Source organism: Squalius cephalus (assembly GCF_949319135.1).
Source record: "Squalius cephalus genome assembly, chromosome: 7".
Classification (NCBI taxonomy): Eukaryota; Metazoa; Chordata; class Actinopteri; order Cypriniformes; family Leuciscidae; genus Squalius; species Squalius cephalus.
This window is the reverse complement of record NC_137128.1, coordinates 32,023,264-32,049,811: the sequence shown is the minus strand read 5'-3', so window position 1 is coordinate 32,049,811 and position 26,548 is coordinate 32,023,264. Positions and strand designations below refer to the sequence as shown.

Below are 26,548 nucleotides of genomic sequence, written 5' to 3'. Positions count from 1 at the left end.
TCACTCTTTAGTTATTTCTCTTGAATGAGCAGGAAAAACATACGGCCTCTGTTCAAATGGCGAAACTGCTGTTCGGTTACCAGAGTAAAACTCCAAATATTAGCCTAAATGAGCAAGTGAAATCAGACAACTGCTATGAGCACTGGTGCATGATAGGTAATTAGTGGTGAATGGTGATAATAGGTAATTAGCATTGATATTAGTATTCCTCATTTAAATACTACTCCAAAAGACCAGGGCTGCGTTCAGCCCCGACAAAACGTTGCACAACGTTTTTTAAACAGAAACGGTGATGCGTTGAACACACTGTTCTGATGACAAGGGCTGAACGATTAATTGCATTTGCGATAATATCGCGATATGATGAAATGCGATTTTTTAAACCGCAAAGCTGCGATTATAGTCTGGTCACGTGACACGCGAGAGTAAACCAGTCTGTATTGCAGATGAAGCATCAACTTGGCACGCCACACATATAGACCTGGCTACAGGAAATAACAGTTTATGTTTAATTTATGTTATATTGTGTTATAGATTCTCTCCAACGATTCTGTATTGTATATGTCTGAGCTTAGTTTTAAACAGACGTGTACGACGCGCGTGCTTTATAAACAACCGTATTCTGCTTGCTTCTAATTCCTCTGTCTCTCACACACACACACGACACCACTCGAACCTTACGAGAAATAATCTTTAATAAAGTTCGGAAAAGTTGAAGCGAGTTACAAGGACATTCGCGGGCTTCATTGCGCAAGATATGAGATACGCGCGGTCTGCGTGATGTTACTTAAGTAGTGCGCGGTCTCGCCCGCCGGTATTTTACTTACAAATGTTCTACGAAGGCATCATATGTCTTGGAATGCAGTTGGCTTATATATTAAAAATATGAAAATCACCGACAGAAGCTGCTTTCAATTTCAAATACTCACGTGCGTTTTGCGAAGAGCATTTGAGCATGCGGCTGTGAGCGAGTCTACGTAGTTAAATGTACGTTTGCATCTCAAAATGCTTTTATGACGCGAATTTACCGGTAATGTGACACAGTCAGTTATTAAAGTGTAAGTTGCAGGTTAAATTTTTCACGAAGTAATGCAATGTGTTTATTAAACATAAAGATAAGAACCGCCCACCATTGTTTTTTTATACCAAAATGCTGATATAATATGAAAAGTTGACACTTTTAACAGTGGTTTTAACCGCTCCCGCTCCCTTCCACTAGATGGGGTGTGACGTCATAAGAGGAACTCACTAGTAGAGTCACCATACGCTAGCAGCTATAGATGCCTCACATAACTTCAGAAAAGTTGGTTGTATGTTTTATTTGATAAAAAAATTATGGATAAAATAATTCCATTGTAAACATACTCGTGTGTGCTGACTTCAAGGGGACCGTGATCCTGCCTGAAATGAGAATAAGCTATTCGCAAAACAAACGGGTTCAGGCACGGCAGATCAGCCGGTCGCAGGTCGAGCTGTTCCACTAAACTCCAAAACGCGTTCACCTCACGGCAGCACACACTCTCCACTGCTGATTCAACCGGGTGGCACAGCCCACACAAACACAGTGATGGGGACATCTCTTTTTCTTTTCTGACAATAAACATCGCTAATTAAATCGTGAGAAATTGATAACGCGTGGATTGAGGAAGGGTATTACATGACGTCTGAGGCGTCGATGAGACTAGATGCCTGTGCAGTGTGTGTGCATCTCTAACGTTACAGCTCTGATTTGGACTGACTTACTGTAAGTAAATAATGTCTTCAGTCGTTGTCCCTCCTTGCTATTCTACATGACGGCAATATTTTGAAAAGACTCGCTTGTTCCGTTATATTATCCGGGTTAGGTTTGCACCAGGCTAGACTAGCTCTAACGTAGCTAACGTTAAAGGACAAGTTCGGTATTTTACACATAAAGCCCTGTTTACAGATCGTTTCTGATGAAATAGAACGGTTAAGATTAAACTTTTGACAGATGCTGCTGTCGCGAGAATTTTAGGTTTATTTCGCTTTCCCCTCCCCCCTCAAGAATGGTAGTCTATGTGCACTGGAACAATCCTTCCTAAAACGCATTAAACTTTCATTTAAAAAGAGATGAAACTCACCGAGTGGTCAGGGGTGTTCAATGATATGCTCATACAAAAATCGCTGCAAAAGATGCTTTCCAACAGGTTTTATCATAGTTTTTGTCCAACTCCATTGACTTGCATTGAATGTGCTGTGTGCGGTACGGTATTACTCCGCCGCTTCTTCTTCTGCTTCTTCTGTGTATTCAGTGAAATGCCAGTGGTTTGCTTGCAATTGGCAAATGTGCATTATCGCCACCAACTGGGCTGGAGTGTCTATTATTCAAGCTCTCAACGGAAGAATCTACGGGTGTGAGACGTTTGGAAAAATAGATCCACAGTTTTACAACGAATGGTAAAACACCTGTTGGAAAGCATCTTTTGCAGCGATTTTTGTATGAGCATATCAGTGAACACCCCTGACCACTCGGTGAGTTTCATCTCTTTTTAAATGAAAGTTTAATGCGTTTTAGGAAGGATTGTTCCAGTGCACATAGACTACCATTCTTGAGGGGGGGGTGGGAAGCGAAATAAACCTAAAATTCTCGCGACAGCAGCATCTGTCAAAAGTTTAATCTTAACCGTTCTATTTCATCAGAAACGATCTGTAAACAGGGCTTTATGTGTAAAATACCGAACTTGTCCTTTAACGTTACTCACCTGGCCAACACTCCACTAATTCTCCTCACACCAAGCATTAATAACTCTTTGAGTGCCATGGTTCCCCTATCTCACGCCTGACCAGTTAAAAATTGTAGGGCTGTGGTCCATAAAGAATTTGATGGTTTCCCACATCCTCAGTCGTTCTCCAAATAGCCATAATACAGTATGAATCTAGCGGAGTATGGGTTGCTAGTTCCTCTTGTGACGTCATCACCCAGTAACTGAAAAAACACGCTACCTTTGAAGAAACCCCAATAAATGTTATTTTAACGCATTTTAAGACAGAAATAAATAAATATATACAGTGCCCTCCACAATTATTGAACCCCCTGGTAAATATGATCAAAATTGGCTGTAAAAAATAAATCTGCATCGATTATCCTTGTGATCTTTCATTCAAAAAATTTGCAAAATTCTAACCTTTCATTGAAGTAAAAGAATTGAAAGTGGGGGGAAAATCACATTATGAAATAAATGTTTTTCTCCAAAACACGTTGGCCACAATTATTGAAACCCTTTCATTAAATACTTTTTGCAATCTCCTTTTGCCAAGATAACAGCTCTGAGTCTTCTCCTATAATGCCTGATGAGTTTGGAGAATAACTGACAAGAGATCAGAGACCATTCCTCCACACAGAATCTCTCCAGATCCTTCAGATTCCCAGATCCATGTTGGTGCTTCTCCTCTTCAGTTCACTCCACTCATCAGGTCAGGGGACTGAGACGGTCATGGCAGAAGCTTCATTTTGTGCTCCACAACAAATTTTTGTTTTGATTTTGATGTTTGTTTTGGATCGTTGTCCTGATGGAAGATCCAACCACGGCCCATTATAAGATTTCTAGCAGAAGGCGTCAGGTTTTGATTTTTTATCTGTTGATATTTGATAGAATCCACAATGCCATGTATCTGAACAAGAAGTCCAGGACCTCCAGCAGAAAAATATGCCCACAACATTAAAGATCCAATGGTATATTAAATTGTACACATGGGGTACTTTTTATCCTTGTGTTCACCAAACCCATCTAGTGTGTTTGCTGCCAAAAAGCTCTGTTTTAGTCTCATCTGACCACTGAACCCTGTGTTGTTTGAAGATCCAGTCGTGTCTGACCACTGAATATGCTGGAGTTTGTTTTTGGATGAGCGAGGAGTTTTTTTTTTAAACCCTCCCAAACAACATGTGGGGATGTAGGGGTTGTTTGATAATTTTTTTTTTAGGCTTTCTGACCCTAAGACTCAACTAATCTCTGCAATTCTCCATCTGTGATCCTTGGAGAGTCTTTGGCCACTCAAACTTTCATACTCGCCGTGCATTAAGACAGTATAGACACACGTCCTTTTCCTGGCAGATTCATAACATCTTTAGTTGGTTATAACTTCTTAATTATTGCCCTGATGGTCAAAATGGGGATTTTCAATTCTTTAGCTATTGTCTTACAGCCACTTTCTAGTTTGTGATGCTCAACAATCTTTTGCTACGCATCAGAACTGTATTCTGTGGTTTTACTCATTGTGATGGATGATTAAGGGGATTTGGCCTTTGTGTTTCCTCATATTTAAACTCCTGTGAAACACGAAGTCATAGCTGGACAGTTTCATGTTCCTAGTCACCCTGGTGTACTAAAAAAGGTAAATATTAATGGGAATATACTTCAGAGATATTTTACTCGTAAAAAATTCTAGGGGTTTCAATAATTGTGGCCAACATGTTTTGGAGAAAAACATTTATTTCATAATGTGATTTCCCCCCACTTTCAATTCTTTTACTTCAATGAAAGGTTAGAATTTTGCACATTTTTTGAATGAAAGATCACAAGGATAATCGATGCAGATTTATTTTTTACAGCCAATTTTGATCATATTTACCAGGGGGTTCAATAATTGTGGAGGGCACTGTACATATAGAGCACTTTAATTTACACATTAATTGACTCTGGTGGTTAACCTGCAACTTACACTTTAAACAAACAGGACAAACCACATCTTATAATTTCAAAAGAGATGAACACGTTCAGACAGCCTACTCTTAAATACTGAAAGCACTCTTTGTTTATTGCTTGTAATATTTTTTTCCCTCTTTGTTATTTGTTTTGAAGCTATATTTGTTAAAATTATTAACATGCAATTGCATTAATTTAGTTTTTTAATGTGTAATTATTATAAGTAGGCCTACTTATAATTATGTAATTAAATATTTTAAGTTAAGATAAGATCAATTAAAGAAAAAAAATGTATCGGCTCATGAGGTGCCTAAAGATTCCCTTCCATATTTTACAATGATTTATTGCTTGTTTTTGTTGAAAAATAGAAAAGATAAAGAGATTAAAAAATAATCGCATATTAAATCGCAATCGAAATATTGGTAAAAAAAAAAATCGCAATTAGATTATTTTCCAAAATCGTCCAGCCCTACTGATGACGCAGTTCTACTGCGCAACCACTTAGCAACAAGAGTTGCAACTATGGCAGCTGAGAAGGCCATTCTTTGTGTTCTTTGTGAAGAATTTTCTGAGCCTGATGAAGTCGGTATAAATATGTTTTTAATACTACAAAATATGCCCGATGTTACAGTTACTGCACTTGCCGCCCAGAACAAAAGAGAACATCCCAATCGAGTGAAGGGATTGCTGAAACTGAAATGGAAGCACACATCTTACCTAATTCAGAGTAAAACACATCTATTTAGCCTCACATACTGACTTTATTTGTAGGTCATACTGTTTTAATACCCTGTATTTTCTTTCTCATTTTTAGGAAAAGCATTTAATTACCATTGTTTATTTCTATACCAAATATCATACACTTGCAATGAAGCTAAAAATATAAACAACTACATCATTATGTTGATATCCTATATTTTTACAATAAAACTTACGACAAACATGTCTTCTAATATCCTCAGTTGTTGCGTATACCGAGCTGCATCGAACACATTTGTAAATTACTTTCCTTGAACCCATTGTGCGAGTTCACTTTAATACCACGTGCTTTATACATGTTGCTGCTGATTGGACTGCAGTTCTGACACACCCACCAAACAAGAGAAAACGTATCTCAATTCTCAAACCCCGTTGCACACCGGTGCACGCCGTTTCCAGGAAACATGACGTTCAACCCGGAAACCGTTGCAAAACGTTGCGCACCGTTTTGAACTTGAACGTGCCCCAAATGTTAGCAAGTAATTAGCATAGACTGTAAAAAATAGGTAATTAGTCAGTAGTCACGCACAAATCATATGGCTTTATGAGGAAAAGTGGGCTTGTAGCCTATTTGTTTTGTATTTGGCAATGCCCTAGTGACCACTTAGAACACAACAACATCCTAGCAACTGCCCAGAACACTCTAGCAACCACTTAGCAACAGCAACCATCCAAACATTGTGTTGGCAATTTTTTCATTGGAAAGCACCACTCAAAAATGTATTAAAATATCTGTTCAAAAGTTTGGGGTCAAAAAAAGCACCCCATTATTTCTTTTTTTTTAAAGAAATAATAATGAATTAAATTGATCAAAAGTGACAAATAATTACAAATAATTTCTATTTCAAATAAATGTTGCTATTTCACTTTCTATCATGAAACTTTTTTTTATAAAATTTATCACGCTTTCCACAAAAATATGAAAGGGTTAACAAGCTACTTCGCCCAATAATGAAAATTCTGTCATTACTCACCCTCGTGTTGTTCCAATCCAACCCTGTAAGACTTTCGTTCATCTTAGAAACACAAATGAATATATTTTTAATGAAATCTTCTTCTTCGGTGTTTTACAGCAGTTGACGTCCATAATTGCATTACTGCCACTTTTTCAATGAAACCTGAGAGCTCAGTGCCTCCATTGACAGCCTACGCAACTCAACTGTCACTTTCAAGCCCCAGAAACGTAAAATCATCATTAAAGTAATCCATGTGATTTGTCTTCAGTGGTTTAACCTCAATTTAATGAAGCGACGCGAGTGCGCGCTTTGTTTGCGCAAAAACAAACATTTTACTTTACCACAACGAACTTTCACAGAGCACCACGGTGCATGCGTGTTGTGTTGGCGCGAGAGCAGCCAGATCAACAAAACACGCATGCGCGTGAGCGACCACCAGAAATGGCACCGACACGCGAGAGTAGACGTTGTTGCGTGAACGCGCATTGAAGATTAATATTTTGTAAATTATGTGGTAAAGTAAGTTTTTTTGCGCAAACAAAGCACTCACGTCGCTTCATAAAATTGAGGTTAAACCATTGAAGTCACATGGATTACTTTAATGATGGCTGTCAATGGAGGGACAGAAACCTCTCAGATAAGTCAGATTTCACTAAAAAGATCTTCATTTGTGTTCGGAAGATTTGGTTTGGAACGACATGAGGGTGAGTAATAATGACCGAATTTTTATTTATTGGATGAACTAATCTCCTTTCAAGAGGCACCAAATCAGTTTATCAGAGGCAGAAAGGCTGATGAAAATTCAGCTTGCATTGACATCACAGGATTTTATATATATATATATATATATATATATATATATATATAGATAGATATATAGATATATATAGATTCAAATAGAAATCAGTTATAATATTTCACATTTTGACAGTTTTTAACTGTATTTTTGATCAAATAAATGCAGCCTTGATGAACATAAGAGAGACCATTTATAAAATCTTACCAACCCCAAAGCTTTCAATTTGCATCATAGTAGAAAATGCATGGTATGTTTTCGCTTACATTTGGATTTCTGTTTGGGGGCCTCCAGGCACACATGGTGGTAGGAGTAAGGCAGGTGGTGGGGATTGCTGAGTTTAGAGAATGGTGAGTAGATGCACAGTAGTTCAATAGGACAGACGGCCTTATGGTTTTGGCAGTGCACCCGTTTCCTCTGCACACTCAGGCTCAGTAAAAGTCTGCAGCTGCACAACATTTCTAGCTTCACATTGAATAATGGATGAGAACACATACTGGAGAACCAACCTAAATCCTCAACAGGTCTTCCTTGTACTCAGACACTCTAGAAACTTGACAATATTGGGTATTTGAGAGCTCTGTCTGTCTGTCTGTCATGTTGAAAGCTATTAAATCTACTTTAAATCAAGAACAATTTGGTGCAGCTATGTGAATGATTTCATCTGGACCTATTGTAAGTAAAGAGTAGAACAGCAACAGAATTCCAGCGATCGACTGCCATTCTGAAAACTGGCTGTTGAGGCACTTTTGGATAAATGCCTTTGATGGCTCAGAGGGCGATGCAGCACCTCTGGGAACTAAGTGAAATTGAGTGGATCTCAACATGAATCATGTTCCAACGGTCATACACGTTGAAATGAGGTGTTATATAAGATACACACTATTCTTTTGGGAGGAATTATGTGATGCAGCAAGTATGATGTGGTGTTTTTGTTTTTCTATTAGAAATTAAATTGCCCATATCTCACAATTCAACATTGAAACTTTTTTTATTTGCTAAACTACGGTGGCCGAGAGAGCTCAATGCGGTGCAACTGAAGAAAACACATGCAAACAGAAAAACACCCGCAAATTAAGAAAACATCTTCATCAGTTTTACAACACAAGTGTGCTCCAAATACTCACAACACAATACAGAAACACGCTGAAAAAGTTCACAACACAACCAAATACAGAAACGCCCTGCAAATAGCACAGAACACAACGGAAATGTTTCCAGGGGACCCCAATAAGAGATGAACCCAGCTCAATGTCTAAGTTTTTGTAGCCTTATTTTATTTTATTTTACTTTTTTTTTTATTGCAAAACATACAGAGATGACATGTTTATGAAACACAACTTTGTATACTATATACAAAATGTATTAACAATATGTTCATCAGAATACAAATCAGAAAAGAAGAGTTAACAAATAGCTGAAAAAAGGATAGAGGGTAAGATATTAATCTATAGGCTACATTTAGTTACATTGTACAATTTTTGTCATGTCATGTTATGTTTAAATAAGTTTCATAGGTAAGAAATTGTAGGTAATGCAGGGTCCAAAGATGAGACGGCAAGTTTTAAAGTTGAGACAATGACACACAGATATATAACGCATATTTTAAAAGCCTTTTTGTATAAAATGTATATTTATTTGCAACAGTTATGTTAACAGCAATAATAAGAAATTTATGTCGTAAGAACAGCTATTCGGCTGATGGACACCGTGCTGCGTTGTCATGGGAAAATCCCAGGTGAAAATACTGTGGAAATTATGTTGTCTTTCATTGCTCCCTTCGCCAAGTGCCTTCCAAACGGCTACATAATGGCATACAAGTGCCCTGCTCACTCCAAAGTCCCCACTTCAAGGGCTCTGCCCTTCTAAGGGAGTAGGGCATAGGGATGCTCATTAGCAATAAGCATGTCCCAGCCGGGTTCGTCACTTATTGGGGTCCCCTGGATACATTTCCGTTATGGTGCTATTTACAACGTGTTTCTGTATTTAGTTGTGTTGTGAACTTTTGCAGTGCGTTTCTGTATTTGATGGGTATGTGTTGTGGGTATTTGGAGCACACAATTTGCAGGTGTTTTTCTATTTTTCAGTTGCAGCGTGTTGAGCTCTCACAGCCACCGTACTAAACAGTTATATGAATTTAAATTCATTATAATTCTACCTTACTTACAAAACCCTGGTATAGTTGTTACAAGCTCAGTGATGGAAACAATAAGGTTGCTAGTTCAATCCGTGCAAAGTGCGAGCTATAGGCTATTACCATTGAGTCCTTAAACGGATAGACACAAAAATACTGTCATTTACTCACCCTCATGTCATATCATTCAGAACCTGTTTGACTTTCTTCATTTTGCAGAACACAAAAGAAGATATTTTTAAGAATGCTAGTAACCACAGAAGAAAGTCGTACATATTTGGGACGACTTGAGGATGAGTAAATAATGACAGAATTTTAATTTTTAGGTGAACCATAAAGAACTACTACTACTACTACTACTACTACTGGATAAAAGTGAAACTTTAAACATATTTTGACACAGTTATTCTCCCACACATAACTGTTGTATACAAGGAAAGAGCCTCAACTGAGCTTCCGAGATGTGCAGTACATTAAAACAGAAGCTGCAGGTGCGTTATTCTTCGAATAAGTGTGATGAACAAGCAGAGCAGGTTACCAAAATACTAGCAGGTGCACAGCATGAGTCATAGGATCTTTTATAAACATTGTTAAGAACATTGAAAAATTCTGAGCTAATATGACAGCAATTATTATATTCAAGAACAGCTATGCCAAATTTCTTAGAGCTTTGTTGTGTTGTTTCTATGCAGATATCTAATACACAATTAATATGCTCATACCATACAGCTGGAATCTCCACCTGCCAAACAGTAATAACAGGTCCCAACAAGATAGTATTAATGTAGTGATGTGCAAAACTACATGTTTTCATAATAAACTTGACTAAAAGACATGTTGGCTAATCTGTCTTAAGAATGTTCTGTGTAATTAAGCTTCACCTAACCCTGACCAAGCATTTTTAGGGGGCATTGACATAATACAGATTATTGTGTTCTAGCTAAATGTGGTTGTCTAGAACAGAATACAGGCATCTCAAGACATTTTGGACTATTTTGACATATAAAGACAACATTTCTGAGGGAGTTTGCAATGTGAAAACTTACTAACAGCTAAATTAAAGCAGCATGTTTGGATGGATGGATGGATGGATAGATGGATGGATGGATGGATGGATAGATGGATGGATGGATGGATGGATAGATGGATGGATGGAGATGTGCAACAAAATTACAGCCTCCTTGAGAAATTCTCTATTCTCAGGGCTTGTTTATCCCTCATAATAACAAAGAGCTGCTGTATCAGCATGTCCTCGAGATAGTTTCTAAAACCACTACATAATCATTATTTGATCAATTAGATCTTAAGCCTCTCTGTTTGGATCATGAGTTGTTAAAGCCTTCAGGTGAACCTCAGGCTCTGCAATGCTGATTTCAGAACTAATGTGCTCTGCAGCACACTCTTGTATGCAAGTGTTGTGGACATATGTTGTGTTCTCGGTGTCCCTATTACCCTATGCTAAATTCTAGATACTCTCTGCTGGCGCCTGGCTTCTCTCCTGAGCGGGAAGGGTAAATATAAAGGCACCTAAATTATGCATGATGCGCATGAAAATGTCAGGGCTAAATTCAGTATTTCTTCCATTGTCTCCCTGGCATTTCAATGTTTTATGCATTTTATAATTAGGCAGAGGCTCCAGAGGGAATGGAGAGCAATAAGACTGTGTGCATTGCTATAGCTGTCTGGGGGGTCACTACTCAGACCCTGGGTTTATTTGAAAGGCAAATTTCAAAATGAAGTCAGTCAAGGTATTTTAGAATGAAAGGTTGACCATGCCAGTGTCCATCTGTTGTTGCTCCTTCAAATGTGGCAAATGGCATGTAATTGGTGCAATACTGCTAGTGCTAGATGAAATTTGTGATGGTAGTAGCATTATAATAAAGCGAGTCAGTAGCCCCTTTCACACATACAGTCTTTACTGGTAAATTATCAGTAAATTACCAGTAAGAGACTATGTGTGAACAGGACCTTTTCAAAAATACAGCTAAATTGGTTCTGGCAATATTTAATTTACCTACAATATTTGTGCAAAAAGAGTAATTGTCAAGCATGTTTTTTTGGAAGTTACAATCAAAAAATGAGCAAAGCGTTCTGTGAATGATAAAGGCCATATTTTGACCATATTTTAGATAAAGTTGTTACTCTAAATGTGACAAATAGCATGGCATTTACCTCTCTCAGGGAGCAAGCATTGATGAATGCGTTCTGTGTACAAATGCCATTCATCAGGTATTGAGCACTGTTAATTTAATGTATTATATTTTGGCTCTTATATTTGCCTATCTGGGTTGGCATTTGCTTTTTTTAAAAATAAATAAAATTGTGTACATTTAAGTGTGCATATACATAGTGAAAATTAAATTTGATTTTACTCTTGCTCTCTTACACTATACATCCAAAGGACTGTGAATTTAATGTTAATTTAATGTAATTGATTATTTAAAAAAAAAAACAATAACAAGGAATTCAGTTATAAGGGATTCTCCGGCCATTTGCGAAATTTGATTGATTAATTGAATGACTCATACCATTACTAATTTTAATATTTTTTAATTGATTGACAACCCTAATATTTAGTAGTTTTATATTGATACTAATATTAATATTAAATATATAACAAGACATTTTTTTACTGTCTGTTACTTGTATTTTCCCTTACAGAAATGGCACCAGAGCTGGTCACTTTATTACAGAACTATGAAGAAGAAAATTAAATCAGAAAAAAAGGCAATGGGATTAATCGCAAGAAAGAAAAAACAAACAAAAATGATGAACGATATTAAAAAGAAAAAAGGAAATGCAATAACACGGAATTTGATGTATCAAGATGAGGCAATGAGAGGATTGTAGAGTTATAAAACAAAGGAGATGAGAGGAGTAGAAGAAATATATTTTGCTGAAGGAATAGGGATAATTACATTTTGTATATTAGAACTACACGACTGAGTGAGGAAAGATGTTCTTGTAGGAAGCGATGGGGGGAAAAAAACATGGGGAAATCATCTCTGGGTGACCTGATGGCCATTCCTAGTTTAATGAATTGTGCCGAAGAAGGCTTTGCTGGGTAAATGGAACTTATTACTGTACATACTATGAGGTCGTAGATACGGTTATTGCCTGTATCGAGACCTGTTTTATGTTTCATACTATCTGTTCATCTCTAATTGCCTTTTACAAAAACTACCAATAGTCCCTTGCTGCAGTTAGGAATGCATGCAAGGTAGTTCATATATCATTAGGAACCCAAACCTGCATTTAGTCCTTCAGAAAATACATTTTTATCATGGATTTGAAGAAGGATTAAAGGAATGTCAGGGAATGGAATTAACCCCTATATGGAACTAATCGTTTGATATAGTCTATGCAGTGGTGCATGAAGGCATTGCCTCTTTCAAAGCCGATGTCTATCTGCGCTTTACATAATCTATGCAAACTCATTAATATAAGCATCCCTTGTAGCCCTTGGTCAAATGTCAAACATTATTTTCAGACTTGCATTTTCCCCAATACTGCTGCATAGAGAATCTGTGAGACAATGGTTTAAAATTGAAGATTTTTGTCTGATATACAGTCAGAGATTATTAGAAAATAAACCCTAATAGGTTGTTCAGTAAATTCCTATATCTGAATATCTGACTGCTGAATGCTGCAATTGACCAATCAGAATCGAGTTTACTAGACAGTTGTGTTAACTATAATTAACATACTTGCTTTAGGATCCCACACAAAAGAAAATTGTTATGTATACTGTATATGCTGATCCTCAAAGTGTTACCTTCGTCTTCTCTTCCTGTCTGTTCAGGTCAAAGGGATTGGCAGAAGAATGCTGGCGCCAGGTGCCCAGGGGCAGGATGGCGTTGTGTTGGCTGAGAGCTGCAGTTGTTAGATGGTTCCTCTTGATGCTCCTGTGGCACTGGGCACCTCTGGGCCCACTGAGCTGGTTTCTGGCTCTGGCTGAGCGTCTGGACCAGAAGACCTCACCGTTCTCTTCCATCTCCGGCCGGAGCAGCGGCCAGCTGGACTGGCTCCTTTCTGATAAAGGGCCCTTCCATCGCTGTCCAGAATACACTGAGTTCAAAGAACGCTTCCAACAAGGCTTCTCCACACGCTATAAAATCTACAGGTTTGTGCTGTGATGATTATATTATTAGTTAAAAATACTGCATATTCAAAATTGACTTGTGAGCAAAATCGGGTCCCATGACAGATTCAGAGAAACCTGCGAGAAAATAAATGAAGACTTCAGATGCAAAAGCCTCTAAGAGCCATCTGAAATTTTCTTCTAGAATGATCATTTTTATCAAGCTTGTATGTTTATGTTCAGTTAATTCACTTTAATGGCAATGATAATGACCTATTAATTGTCATTAAAGTGAAATTACTGAACTTCAACATACAAGCTTGAAAAAGATGCTAATTTTAGAAGAAAATTTCAGATGGCACTTAGAGGCTTTTGCATCTGAAGTCTTCAAATATAAAATCAACTCAAATTCAATCCAAAAATTTCTCAGCTCCACTATGTTTTTGAAATGTCTCTTATGCTGACCAAGACAAAAATAAAAAAAAATACAGTAAAAAAACAGTAATATTATGAAATATTATTACAATTGAAAAAATATATATTTTAAATTGTAATTTAAAATACATTTCTATATTTTAATATATTTTAAAATGTGATTTATTCATGTGATGGTAAAGTTGAATTCTTCAGTGTCACATGATCCTTCAGAAATCATTCTGATATTCTGATTTGGTGCACAGAAACATTTATTATAATTATTATTATTATCACAGATGAAAACAGTTGGAAACCGTGATACATATTTTACAGGATCTTTTACAGGATCTTCAAATTTGATGAATATAAGTTCAAACAAACATAAGTTATTTGAAATAGAAATAATTTGTAACAATGTAAAAGTCTTTAATATCACTTTTGAACAATTTAACCCACCCCTGCTTAATAAAAGTGTTAATTTCTTTAAAAAAATCTTAACAACCCCAAACTTTTGAATGATAATGCTAATATTACCCCATAAGTGGAAATCTGATTACAAATGGAATGTTTTGCTGGCAAAATAAAAGCCACTTTATTGAGAAAGTGTTTGTGTAAATTGCAGTGCATCAAATCATAAATTTCATAAATTATTCGAAATGAATGAATCAAACCTACTGACAAGTCCTGACAATTTCTGACGTGGTTTTCCATGCGTTATTCTTTTATTACATCTCTGCAAGTGGGGAGAGAAAAATAATGTATAATGGTAAAATCACTCATAGTAATGTTAAAGAAACAAAAAAAAATCTTGAAGGTTGATTATGGTAAACCATGTTAAATGGAGTTGACTACACTAGGTAGGTGAAAACGTTATAAAACTGCCTTGAGAAATTACAATTAATAATAAAGATAAATGATTGTTAATGAAAGGTGTTTGAATTCTGGATTTCTGCCCAATAGTGTGGGGGCAGATTGTGTGAAGACAAACTGACCTTTCGTCAGTCTTGTGATGGATCAAATAAAGCACAGTGAGAAGACCTGACAACATCATATCTGGAGAAAATGAAAAAAGAAATAAATAAAAATCTGACATCTCAGTTGTGATGATGCGTCAATCTATTGCAGATATCATTAAGTGGACAGGTTCAGTCACATTATAGAAAAGGCCATAGCGCATGTAGAGAAGACTTCATCTTCTCTAATGCTGTCTACAGTTACTAAAACCAACACAACAGAACAACATAATGTTTACATAGTTGACAGTGTCCATTTCCACCCATAAACGATGATGCCCTAGTAAAAGACCCCCTTCCTGAAATATAAATTAAGCTATATATTTACTTAAATTTATACTGTGAAAAATAAAGATTGTAACAAAGGCACACATTTGACATCAACTTCTAAGGGCTGTATTCTTGCAGAAGTTTGAATTGGTGCCTTTTGTAGTAAACAAACGTGGATACTTTGTATAAAAGTTTATCCACTCTAGCTCAAAAATTCAGTGAGTTACAGATGAAGTAAAAAGTGTCACAACCATACCCAGTCTCCCCTATTCAAATAGAAAATGGTTATTTTAAATTCTAATAATATTTGACAATATATTACTCTTTTACTGTATTTTTAATCAAATAAATGCAGCCTTGGTAAGCATAAGAGATTTCTTTCAAAAACATTTTTTTACCCCAAACTGTGAAATTATGTCTGTCAATAAATGATTTGTCTTTATTAATACATTATTACACAATTTTCCATGGTTTGAAAACACCTGGACTACACTACACCATCTAGTGTAGTAAATGTTCCCTGGGAATCAAACCTTGTGACCTTGCTGACACGGTGGTGATTATTCAGCTGTTGACCAGTTTTAATTACATGCACACCGCCTGCCGCTAACATCATTCATTCAGTACAGTGTATATCGATCGCTACACATGCATTCCAGTCTATGTCAAAGGCACATGCACAATGGGAAGGAAAGGTGTGTTTTGGTGCTTTACTGTGGCTGACCTCAGCTCCGCCAGGGGAGTTTGGCCTTTTTGCCTGCTTCCTTTGCCCCCCGCCGGCACATGGCCAACTCTGTCCAACTCTCTCCGCTCGTCGAATTCAGAACCCAGCATGCCTACAGCAGCTGGGCAGAGAAAGGCCCACGGAACTGTGATGGACTCAGTGAGGGGGAGACGAGCCTCTGCCAGCCCTGTTTGAAAGGCTGTCCTGCAAGCCAAAGAGTCTGTGTGGGTGTTTGGGTGTAGGCGAGTCTTCTGTATGTGCCTCACAGTTCAGATGCATTGTGTAAACAGCATCACTGAACTCACACTAAGAAGATGTGACTTCAACTGGTCACTGCATTGGCCCTTTGATATGATAACAGATCAGGATTTCCAAGAAGAGTATTGCACATCACAAGAGGAGAACACCAGCAGGCACTGTACCTTTTACTGCTTCCTTGGGCACAGCTCCCCTCTGGGGGTTAACAATGCACCAAAGGATCCCCGGCAGAGTGAATTCTATGGTCTTTAGTCATACTGCCAGCTCCAATGGGGATTTTTTTTCTGTTGTGAATGGAAAGAGATGTGCGCTTGCAATAGTTTTCTTTGTTCCAAAGTTTTAGCAGTAGTTACATTCAGAAGTTATTGAATATGAAAACCTCTTTGAGCTCTATGAAAAGAAATTCATAATACTGGTCTACATTTACAAGTCGTTTGCTTCAGAGATAAAAAGTGCTATTTATTATGTATTTTGATGTACTGAATGCAAATATGACAATTAAAGCAAGTGATTGGCTACTTTTTCCAAGATATTTAAGTTTTTACATTGTCTATATATATATATTTTATATTATATTGTGTAGATAGTAGGCTACGTGTCACCTGTCCTGTTTATGTAACACTTTAAAAATCTGCAAAAGGGTCATATAAATCAAATGGAAATGAAACAAAAGGCAAAAAAACTATAATGTACTGTACATAGTTTAGTCCTATTCACTGTCTACTCTGCGCTTCTTTGCTCATCTCTTGTATTCATTAAATGGAGCATCTCTTGTCACTGTCCAGCAGTCTGCGAGGTAGGGCTGTCACCTTTTATTCGATGTTCGAATATGCATTCGAACATGACGTGAAATATCCGTAATCAAACTATAAATAAACTATTCGGTGCCATGTGTAGCGCATTTTTTACAGTCTATGATTAGACAGTTTGTTTTTTATTTTATTGTTTGCCATCTCATCCAGTATCGGGCGTCTAAACGTATTGTAGCGTAGGCCCATGACCAAATCAAGCGAATAAAAGCCAAAGGCAACCCTGTTTTGAAAACGGAAGATAACGCACAGAACGGCCAGCCTGAATTCTACCCCAACTCATCTAAAAAGTAGTGTCTGGAAATATTTTGGGTTCTACACCGTAGATGGTAAAGTACCGTATTTTCCGGATTATATATCAAAATTAATTCATACTGACTGACATGAACCAAGAGCAAACATTACAGTCTACAGCCGCGAGAGTAGGCCTACATGCTGCTCCTGTAGCCTACCCCTGAAAAAATGTACTGAAAACAACTGAAAAACTGTTAACTGAAACATTAACCTAAAGACAACTGAGAAAGCCTGAACACAAACAAAATGACCCCAAAAAGAAAAAAAATCTCCATGTTTTCGGTGCTGATGCAGTGACGTGTTCATGTAACATGTAAGGGTTGCGCTGCCAATATAGCACCTAAAAGCTGTCACAAAGAACCGGCAAAAGTAATGACTATGAATATGTCAAAATATAGCAAGGAGACATTTTAATTGTTTATTAATAAACAAGTGTTTTCTGTGTCAGTGTCGGCTGCAAAGATGAAGTTGACCATGCTGACTTGCGATCTTCGCAGTAGTGAACGCGCCAGAGAGAAATGCACATTTCATACGGATTACATAAGCAGAGAACAGTCTGTTTTCTTTCGTTTTAAATTGTTCTGTTTAAAAAGTAGTCTATTTAAAAGTAGACATTTCAAGCTTTCTATATGTGTCTCAGGTCTGTGAGGCAAGTAGGCTACCTTATACGCTGAGTTTCGGTTCATTTATGAGACGAGCTCCAGTTCACGCGCCGGCGCCTTCGCGTCGTGATTATCTATTGTCTGCTATATTTACTTATTATTTATTAAATCCAGGCAATTAGTTGATGAAACATTGATTAAAATTAATATACAATTACTACAAAACGAAATTAAATTTAAAGACAGGCTTTGTGCTTTCTGTTTGAGGTCTCTGTGAAAGTTTTAAAGCAGTCTTTTAGTGCCGCTTTCAGAGCGCTCACGTCCGTAACGGAGAGCTGTCCCGTCCGTAACATTGTTTTTTTTTTTGTGAAATACATTTCTAAATAAATGCGACTTATAGTCCAGTGCGACTTATATATGTTTTTTTCCTCTTCATGACGCATTTTTTGACTGATGCGACATATACTCCAGAGCGACTTATAGTCCGTAGATATTCGAATATATTCGAAATACATTGCTTGAAATTTGATACCCGTTCTAATTTGATGTTTCTCAAAAGTGACAGCCCTACTGCAAGGATTGATGGGCTCAATTTGCTCCATTTGAAGTTACCTGCACTGTTCACATAAGTATGAGGCATCTCTGCTCACTTTGGCCAAACAGAAATATGTCCTGTTGCACAATTAAACACCGACATATAAGACAGCATAGCACCGTATGACTGGGTGTTCAAAACTCAGTTCCTGGAGGGCCACACACAACCCTGCAGAGTTAAACATACCTGATCCAGCTCATCAAGTCCTTCAGGTTTATTTGAAAACTAACAGGCATGTGTGTTGTAGCAGGGTTGGAACTGAACTCTGCAGGGCTGTGGCCCTTCAGGAATTGAGTTTTGCACCCTTGCTGTATGATTTCTAGAGCTGATATACAGCAATATGTTGTGATGTAAGCTTTGTTGTGATTGCATCATCCATGACTTAGGAATAACATGATGGCATTCATATCATATGATGCAATACCAACTTCAGATTGCATCATTCATTGTTTTACCTAAAAAGCAAGTACTATCCATAGTCAGAGATTTATTCATAGATCCCGTCAAAGATGTATTTTAGTCATTTCTGGTTAAAATTGAGATCCCTTCCCTTTATTACTCACTTGTCATCTGCCAATCCCAAGTCAAGCTTTGTGTACTGACCCAATAGCATATCTTGAAAACTAGGGCCAATCAACAATTTTAAGGATAATTTTCGTTCTCAGTGACCCAGAGTTAGTAAAGTTTGACCACATTTATTTCAGAAGCATTTTGGCTATAGACCAGTGTAATCAAAACAGAGATATCTGCTTTAAAAGGTGTAACTTGCATTTGAATTTGCTTGATGTCTCATCCCAAACAATGGATTTCCAAAAATTAGATATTGATATTTTGTGTTATGTATCACAATAACAGATCAAAATATCAAATGGTGTTTGCAGTAATTTTCTTCTTATGTTGCACTGCCTGATATGGTAGATGTTTTGAATTTACCACCACAGAAATTTAAAGGTTTTCAGTCACTGATGTCAAAATACTTTACTGCTCACTTTCATTAGTATGTTTAATTTATGTTAATATTTGACAGTTATGTTCAATTCATTAACATTATTTCATGCATTATGTATCATGAAGTAACAATGAATGAAGGCACAGCAATTAATCTAGGTTCACATTGATTTCTACATATACAAACGCTTTTTTGTATTAAATGTAAATAAGTTGAATGAATTAACATGACTTGATAGGTTATGAATATAATGACTGACTAATGGGCAATATAATATTTATAAATTAACATTAATCCAGATTAATACATTTTCAAGTTCATCATTAGCCTAGTTAAAACCAGACCATTCTCAATAGTAACTGAGTTATGGTCTGGCAAAGCTTCATTAATAACTCATTTCCAAAGGGGCGTCACCAACGGACGTCGCTCAAATGCCTCTGGGCGCAATTGGATAGACCTAAAACCAAACAGAGCGATCAGCATCGTGTAAAGCCATATGCTGCGTCCCAATTCACCTAAGTTACACTACGCCATAAAAGTATGTACTCTTTTTGTGAAGAAAATGTATTTACTTTTGAATGTGTAGCAAAAAAGTAGGCAAGCTTTGTCACATACTACTTCGTCATCTTTATCGGACGGATCTGTAGCGTGCATCCTGTCACGTAAACTGCCCTGTCAATCATCTTGTCACAGTTAAAATCCTCTATTAAATCTAATTTAATTTCCTACCATTTCGGAGAGAAATGTAGTAGCACGTTCATCTGCCAGTGGGTCTTTCATGGAGACTGTCCTCATGTGTTTGCAATTTGAATATAATAATGCATTTAAAAGTTAGTGCGCTTCACCAACGGACGTCGCTCAAATGCCTCTGGGCGCAATTGGATAGACCTAAAACCAATCAGAGCGATCGTCATCGTGTAAAGCCCGCCTCAACGTTTCTGATTGGTGCCTCGATTTGGACGGATTAGAAATGGGCTTGAATGGGCTCTTTGCCAGACTACTTGCAGAGCAAATCTAAATTTGCCGGAAGTTTGTCTGGGTTTTCCCAGGCTAGTTCATCATACCCAATACACTACGAATGTTAACAAATTGAACGTTATTTAATGTTATATAATTTATGTCACAAAGCAATTTAGTTACATTTTTATTTATTTTATATTTTTCATGTATTATTTATTTATAATTTTTCAGCACCATTCATTTATGCGTAAAACTTGACTAATTCACCTTTAAAAGATTTGGACAAGGAATACTACAAGTACTACTACAAGTAACATTGATGATTATAGGACCATGACGCACGACCCTTCCCATGTGGAGCCTTGAGATGATGTGTTAGCTCCCATTCGTGCTATTATCTGTAGACCATCACACCAATGGTGCTGCACAAGGTGACGGCAATGACGACCAGCAGGGAGCTGCTCCATTGGGATTTAGTAACCTGGTAGCAGCTGGTTTCTAAAGGCAACGAGTATCTGCAAAAGAAATCAAACACAAAGACATGTGTAAACCATAAGCAATTGAGATGAAATGTGATGTTTTCATAGAAAACACACAAGCTGAATCATGTGGGTGACGCTGGTCAACAAAGTAGAATTAATAAGCCAAATGGATGGCAATCTCGGAGATGCTTGCATGGAATTATAATGTGAAAAAGGCGATGCATGGGCTTGAAAAGAATTGCTTTTGTGTTCTGTTGACTTGATGCAATTTACCACTTCAATCACTCACCAAAGAATATTTCAGAAGCATTTGATAAACATTGTTTGAGCTTCCACAGATTGAGCAAAATTTCACTCTCTATATTGATGCTTGGCGTGCAAAGTTTTTGTTGAGCAGTTTAATTTTGTTTTTGCATTGTGTAGTTCTGTTTTTTGCTAAAAGCATGATTTTGTCATTTCTTATTTGCTTAACTTTGGCAACTAATCCTTCTTTAAAAATCTATAGTTAAAGCTGCTTTCACAATACAATGCAGCGCCTGGTGGGAGGGGTTCCTAAGCTTATTTTCTAGATGATGCCCTTAAAAAAGCAGCATGTGCCAATGTTTTAGTTCACTAAACAGAAGCCTTTGAAGTTTTGCATTAAACGAAGGGTTTAAAGAGAAAAATAAAAGGAGAGCAAAGACAGAATGGGACGTTTAGACAGATTGTGACATTTTAAGCTTTTGGCTGAATAGGTGAACAAACTGTTTAGAGTGATTCAATTGCCATCTGTTGAAAACGTGGCATCGTTTAATTTTAGGTTTTTCAAAACACATAATTGGGACAAGCTTTGGACATACTTGTGTAAAGCCTGTTTCTGATTTGTTTTACTTCAGTGATTTACCACACTGGACCTACTGTGCTTTAACACTATTCTAAAATAGACAGTATATTAGTTGCCACAAGTCTTTGAGCTATAATTATAATTATCTTCAAATTGGTTCCACATTCTACAGAACACTGAAAAAATGAAAATGTGCTGTTGTTAGCTTACGGAGCTATTTCCTGACCTAACCCTTAAAATTGTTTTCACTTGTATAATCTAGTGTATTATTAAATAATATTTTTGATTTAAATCAAACTGGATAGTTTAGATGTTACCACATGAAGCATATTTTAGGTTACCTGACAAAACATTTTAACAGTGTAGGGGAAAAAACAAAGACTGTAAATCTGCAAAGCAATTTTGGAGGACATGCACAAGAGTGAAACATTGGACATTTTTGTAAAGGGTTCAGTAAATGTGGGCAGTAGGGAGGCAATATATCATACTTACAGTACTTTAGTTGACAAGAAGTTCCTATTTTATTTTAGATGAACAAAAGTCCAAGATGCACTGGGAGCAAATATTTCTCAGAAGCACTGAGAGCCTGATAGTCTGTCACTCCAGTCTAATTCATGTCAGTTCTGATCTGATTTCATACTGAGGCAAAGTGTGAAGGTCATTAGAGGGAACATGATGTCCATGGAATGGAATGTCCTGCCACTGCAGATAAAGTAGTACACTCTTAAAGGTTCTTGGAGGAACCCAAAATGATTATTTTATGGCTTTGCTGCAAACAACAACAACAACAACAACAAAACTAGAAATACAAAACCTAGATTTAGTCACCCATATTGTTCTAAATAGTAGAATTTTCATTTATGGAGGACAAAAGACTAATCTTTAGGTGAATATCCTGCCAAATCTTTTCATGTAATGAAAATTAATGAGGACTGGAATCTCCAATTTTTCAAAGGCACCGTAAAACTATCATAAAAGTCATCTACAGTATATGGCTCTTTATTCCAAGTCGTCTTCAGTCATTAGATAGCTTTGTGTATGAAACAGACTGAAAGTTAAGTCATTATTCACTGAAAATCTTGACATTCACTCTTTCTCTTTCATGAACGAATCGGGTCTTTGAAATATTCTTAATTAATCTAATTTGAACATATTCATAAAAACCTTTACAACTGTCATCACACAGCAATATGAATAACCTTTAATATGTCATCATGATATCTGTAAGTATATTTAAATAAGGCCATGCTCATTAGTTTCTCAGCTGGAGTTACAGGAATTTGTATTTTCTATTAAAATGTATTATTAGAGGACCTAAAGGCACCAAACTAGAAAAAATCTAATTAAAGCATTTAGCACTGAGATTCCTGGTGAGTAATCAAGATTCAAGCTAATTTCAATGTAAAATCAGAGCCTCTGCTTCTTGACTTGGAAAAAACAAAACCTCAGCGAACAACACAATACTTTATCCCATTAACAGCATTGCTCAATTTACTACAAAAAGATTTTTTAAAAATGGCTGTAAAACAGCACTGACTACTTGACAAGTAATATATATTTTGTCCTAGAAAATGGTTTAAGGTTCTCTTGGAGGAAATATTTAACTGTCTCAAATTAGCGCAGAAGTGTTGTGAGGCAACTATTATTGTGCTGAGCACAAACACGGCTGCAAAATGCACAGCCAGCACGGGTTCACAGGGGAAATGAAAGAGACTCTAATTGCTATTCAGACTTCCCCTCCTTCATTCACCAAACTCTGCATAGCACTAACCACCATCTATGAGGAATTCTAAAGTAGTAACAATGACTTTGCTATTCAGTCCATCGTTGAGCAGAGGACAGAGCATTCATTATATGCATCCGATAAAGGCGTGTGTCTGTTTTAATGAGTGAAAGTTTGAGAGGTGAAGACCTATTTTCATAAAGCGCACCTGCCGTCCTCTGCTTGATTGGCAGGCTCATACAAACGGGCCAGAAGACCCAGTTTTAATCCACCAGAGCGAGGTGTTGCAGATCAGCAGTTCTCTCTTTCGGGTGTATGTGTGTGTGCTGTACAGATGGAGCCTTAAAGTTAAAATCGCATTAAACAGAAATTACGATAGTCTTTTCCTCCCTTTTGTGACATATATTCGAGTGAATTGGCTTCTTGAAAAGAACAAATGTATGGTGGGACTTTGTCCATTGGTTGGATTATTGTGGTTTGTTATTGCTGTGATCTCATGAGTGACAGGTTGTCCCGCCCTCACACCAGTAAACACGTCATCAGAGAGGAGATGTCTTTTCAAGTGGGAGGGGAGGTTATCTTGATTAAAGATAATGAGGGCACATGAATGAAAAAAAAAGTATGTGCATGGATAAATCATTTATAATAAATACTTCAATCTTCCATGAAAAATAAAAATTGTCCATTTTGATTTCATGGTGACTTTAAAGCTTAAGGCAGAAACCAGTCTGACAGATACAATAAAAACAATGAATGCGAGAAGTTAAATTACAGCAAGCCCTTGAAATGATACCCAGGTGCGGTGGCCCCCTAGTATGGGAGTATTGAAAAGCTGAGCGTTTTGGGTGATAGTGTCCCACTCCCCAGCAGAGTTCCAGGTGCTATCAGCTGGTGCTAAAGGCCTTTAATTAAGACCATCTATCATCATTAGCTAATGGTCGGACAGCCACTGCTTTCGTTAATTAACTCTTAGAGATTTTCACGAACCGTATTAAGCCCAAAAGACGATTCCTTTGGGTAGCATCTTCACGGAAGTGCAAGCTTTGTTCTGTGTACATAACTCTAGAAAAACAGTGACCGGGGGTTGTTATTGGTTTTATAAAATGCACAGATCTCTCTGTAGATACAGAGAGTGTTTTGAAAGATGTATGTGCAGGCATGATGCCAGAGTTACAAAGGCTGTCAGTTGCATCATGTAAGCTCTATTGTGTTTATGGGCCTGAATCATGTTTGTCCCGCATTACGATGAGGTGCATCAATATTCAGCACCATGCAATATTTATGCATGCTTTATTTTCTGCTCATATCAGCATTTTCTCTTGCTCTCGCACCTTGTGCGCACACACAGACGTGCGGTTTCCTGTTCTACCAATGACCGACGAAAAAATGGGTTACAAAATTCACTACATGCATTAAAGCACTTAACTTTGTTTGTTTTGTCTTGCAGGGAGTTTAGTCACTGGAAAGTCAACAGCTTGGTGACAGAGAAGAGAGACTTTTTCAAAGCCCCGCTGCCTTTGGCACCCGAGTTTTTACGCAACCTCAGGCTACTGGGGAGAAGGCCGAGCCTTCAGCAAATCCATGAAAATCTGATCAAGAAATATGGCACTCATTTCTTGGTATCAGCCACATTGGGAGGTAAGCCAATATTGTAGATGAGATCTATGTTAAAGGTGAATTTTAAAAATGCTTTTAAAGTTATTTTAACTTGGGATTTTGGTAACATATTCTTTCTGTACAACTTATATATGGGTAGTTTTAGTCACCATCAAAATTACAGTTTATATATGAACATAAAAAAAGAAAGTGTTTATCTTAGGTCCAGTCATCATTTATTTGAAATCTTTTTCCTTTTTAATCATATTTTTTGTCTTAACTAGTTCAATGGTCAATGGTTGAAAATGGTCACGCGGTGTGACAAATGAATTTTTATGCAATGGATAATTTAGTATTACTGATTTTCTTTAAGTACAAATATTTCATGTAGTCTCTCAATTAATATGGGCAGGAAGGTATTAAGCAGCAATTATATATATAAAAAGGATATATTGAGGTGTTTTGAAAGTCATGATAGAATATTAAGAATTCAGTGTGTTATAGGCTTCAGGGAAAGTTTCCGGCATTTAAAAGAAAATTACAATAATAAAATAAAAAATAAAAGCATATGTTTACTATTCATACAGATTCTGACATCCTTGGCATACGTTTAGCCATTAGCAGACATTCATTTTCTCTTCTCCCTCTGGCACCAAAATAATAAGTAGGGCAGACTGTCCCAGTGGTGGGTTCAAACCTTTCAGTGTGTCTCTTGCAAAATGTTGCACGTTACTGACACTAATTATGATGTCACTTATTGGTGTATGTATGCAGTGAAGCTGCAGAACTTCAGCGACAGGGGAGACAAATGAAGTGGTAAAGCTAGAGTGAACGCTGGTAATTAACGACTCAAAGCAAAGGAAATGGGGGGACTGTGCTATTGCGTGCATACTAATCAGACTGAAACTAATAACTACACTCAAGCTCAACACATATAGGTACAGGAGATGCTCCTCCGCACTGAAATGATTATTTATCTGAATTTCAGGCTGAGCCACAGATCAAAAATAGCATTTATATTAAAAAAAAATCTAAAATTGATCTTCAGAAGAAATGTACGATTATAACAACCTCCCTTTGGGATAAAAAAAAACCCTTTCGTGTGTGCCCTTTTCCTTCCTTCAAAATCATTATTCCTTCTCTGCCTTAACTTCTGTGATTCATATTTAACGAAGCCTTGAAAAACTCATCCACAGTTCATGTTAAACGACTGTACGAAAGACATATGATAGTACACTCTGACAGTCAGACTCAGAGCAGAACTCACCATTGATTTGTTGAACATTGTCTTTGGAAAGTGAAGACTTTATATATTTGGTCTCATGGTTTGGTTTTTGCATGCATCTTTCCTAAGGGGAGGAATCACTCACGATCTTCTTGGACAAACAGAAGCTGAGCAGAAAGTCAGAGGGCAACGGAAACAGCTCTGTGGTCTCCCTAGAAGTCTTGCACCAGTTGGCGGCGTCATACTTCACAGACAGGGAGAGCACCCTACGAAGACTCCACCACCTGCAGATCGCTACATCTGCCATCAAGGTAACAGACGACTCAGCTTCTTCCTTTCTAATCCAAACCAGACTCATTGGAAAATGAGTCTGGTGCCGTGCCGGTGGCGACATTTCTGCTAAATTAGATTATGTTGC

At 37.2% G+C, this 26,548-nt stretch overlaps 1 protein-coding gene across 1 annotated transcript in view; it reads left to right on the top strand.

The window, feature by feature from the left end:
- brinp2 (bone morphogenetic protein/retinoic acid inducible neural-specific 2) overlaps window positions 1-26,548 on the top strand; it is a 105,769-nt gene that overhangs the window by 35,369 nt on the left and 43,852 nt on the right. Inside the window, exons 2-4 of the mRNA XM_079877713.1 lie at window positions 13,112-13,432; window positions 24,757-24,947; window positions 26,260-26,441. Coding sequence (XP_079733839.1) covers window positions 13,161-13,432; window positions 24,757-24,947; window positions 26,260-26,441 — 645 coding nt within the window. The 5' untranslated portion in view covers window positions 13,112-13,160. The remainder of the gene's footprint in view (window positions 1-13,111; window positions 13,433-24,756; window positions 24,948-26,259; window positions 26,442-26,548) is intronic.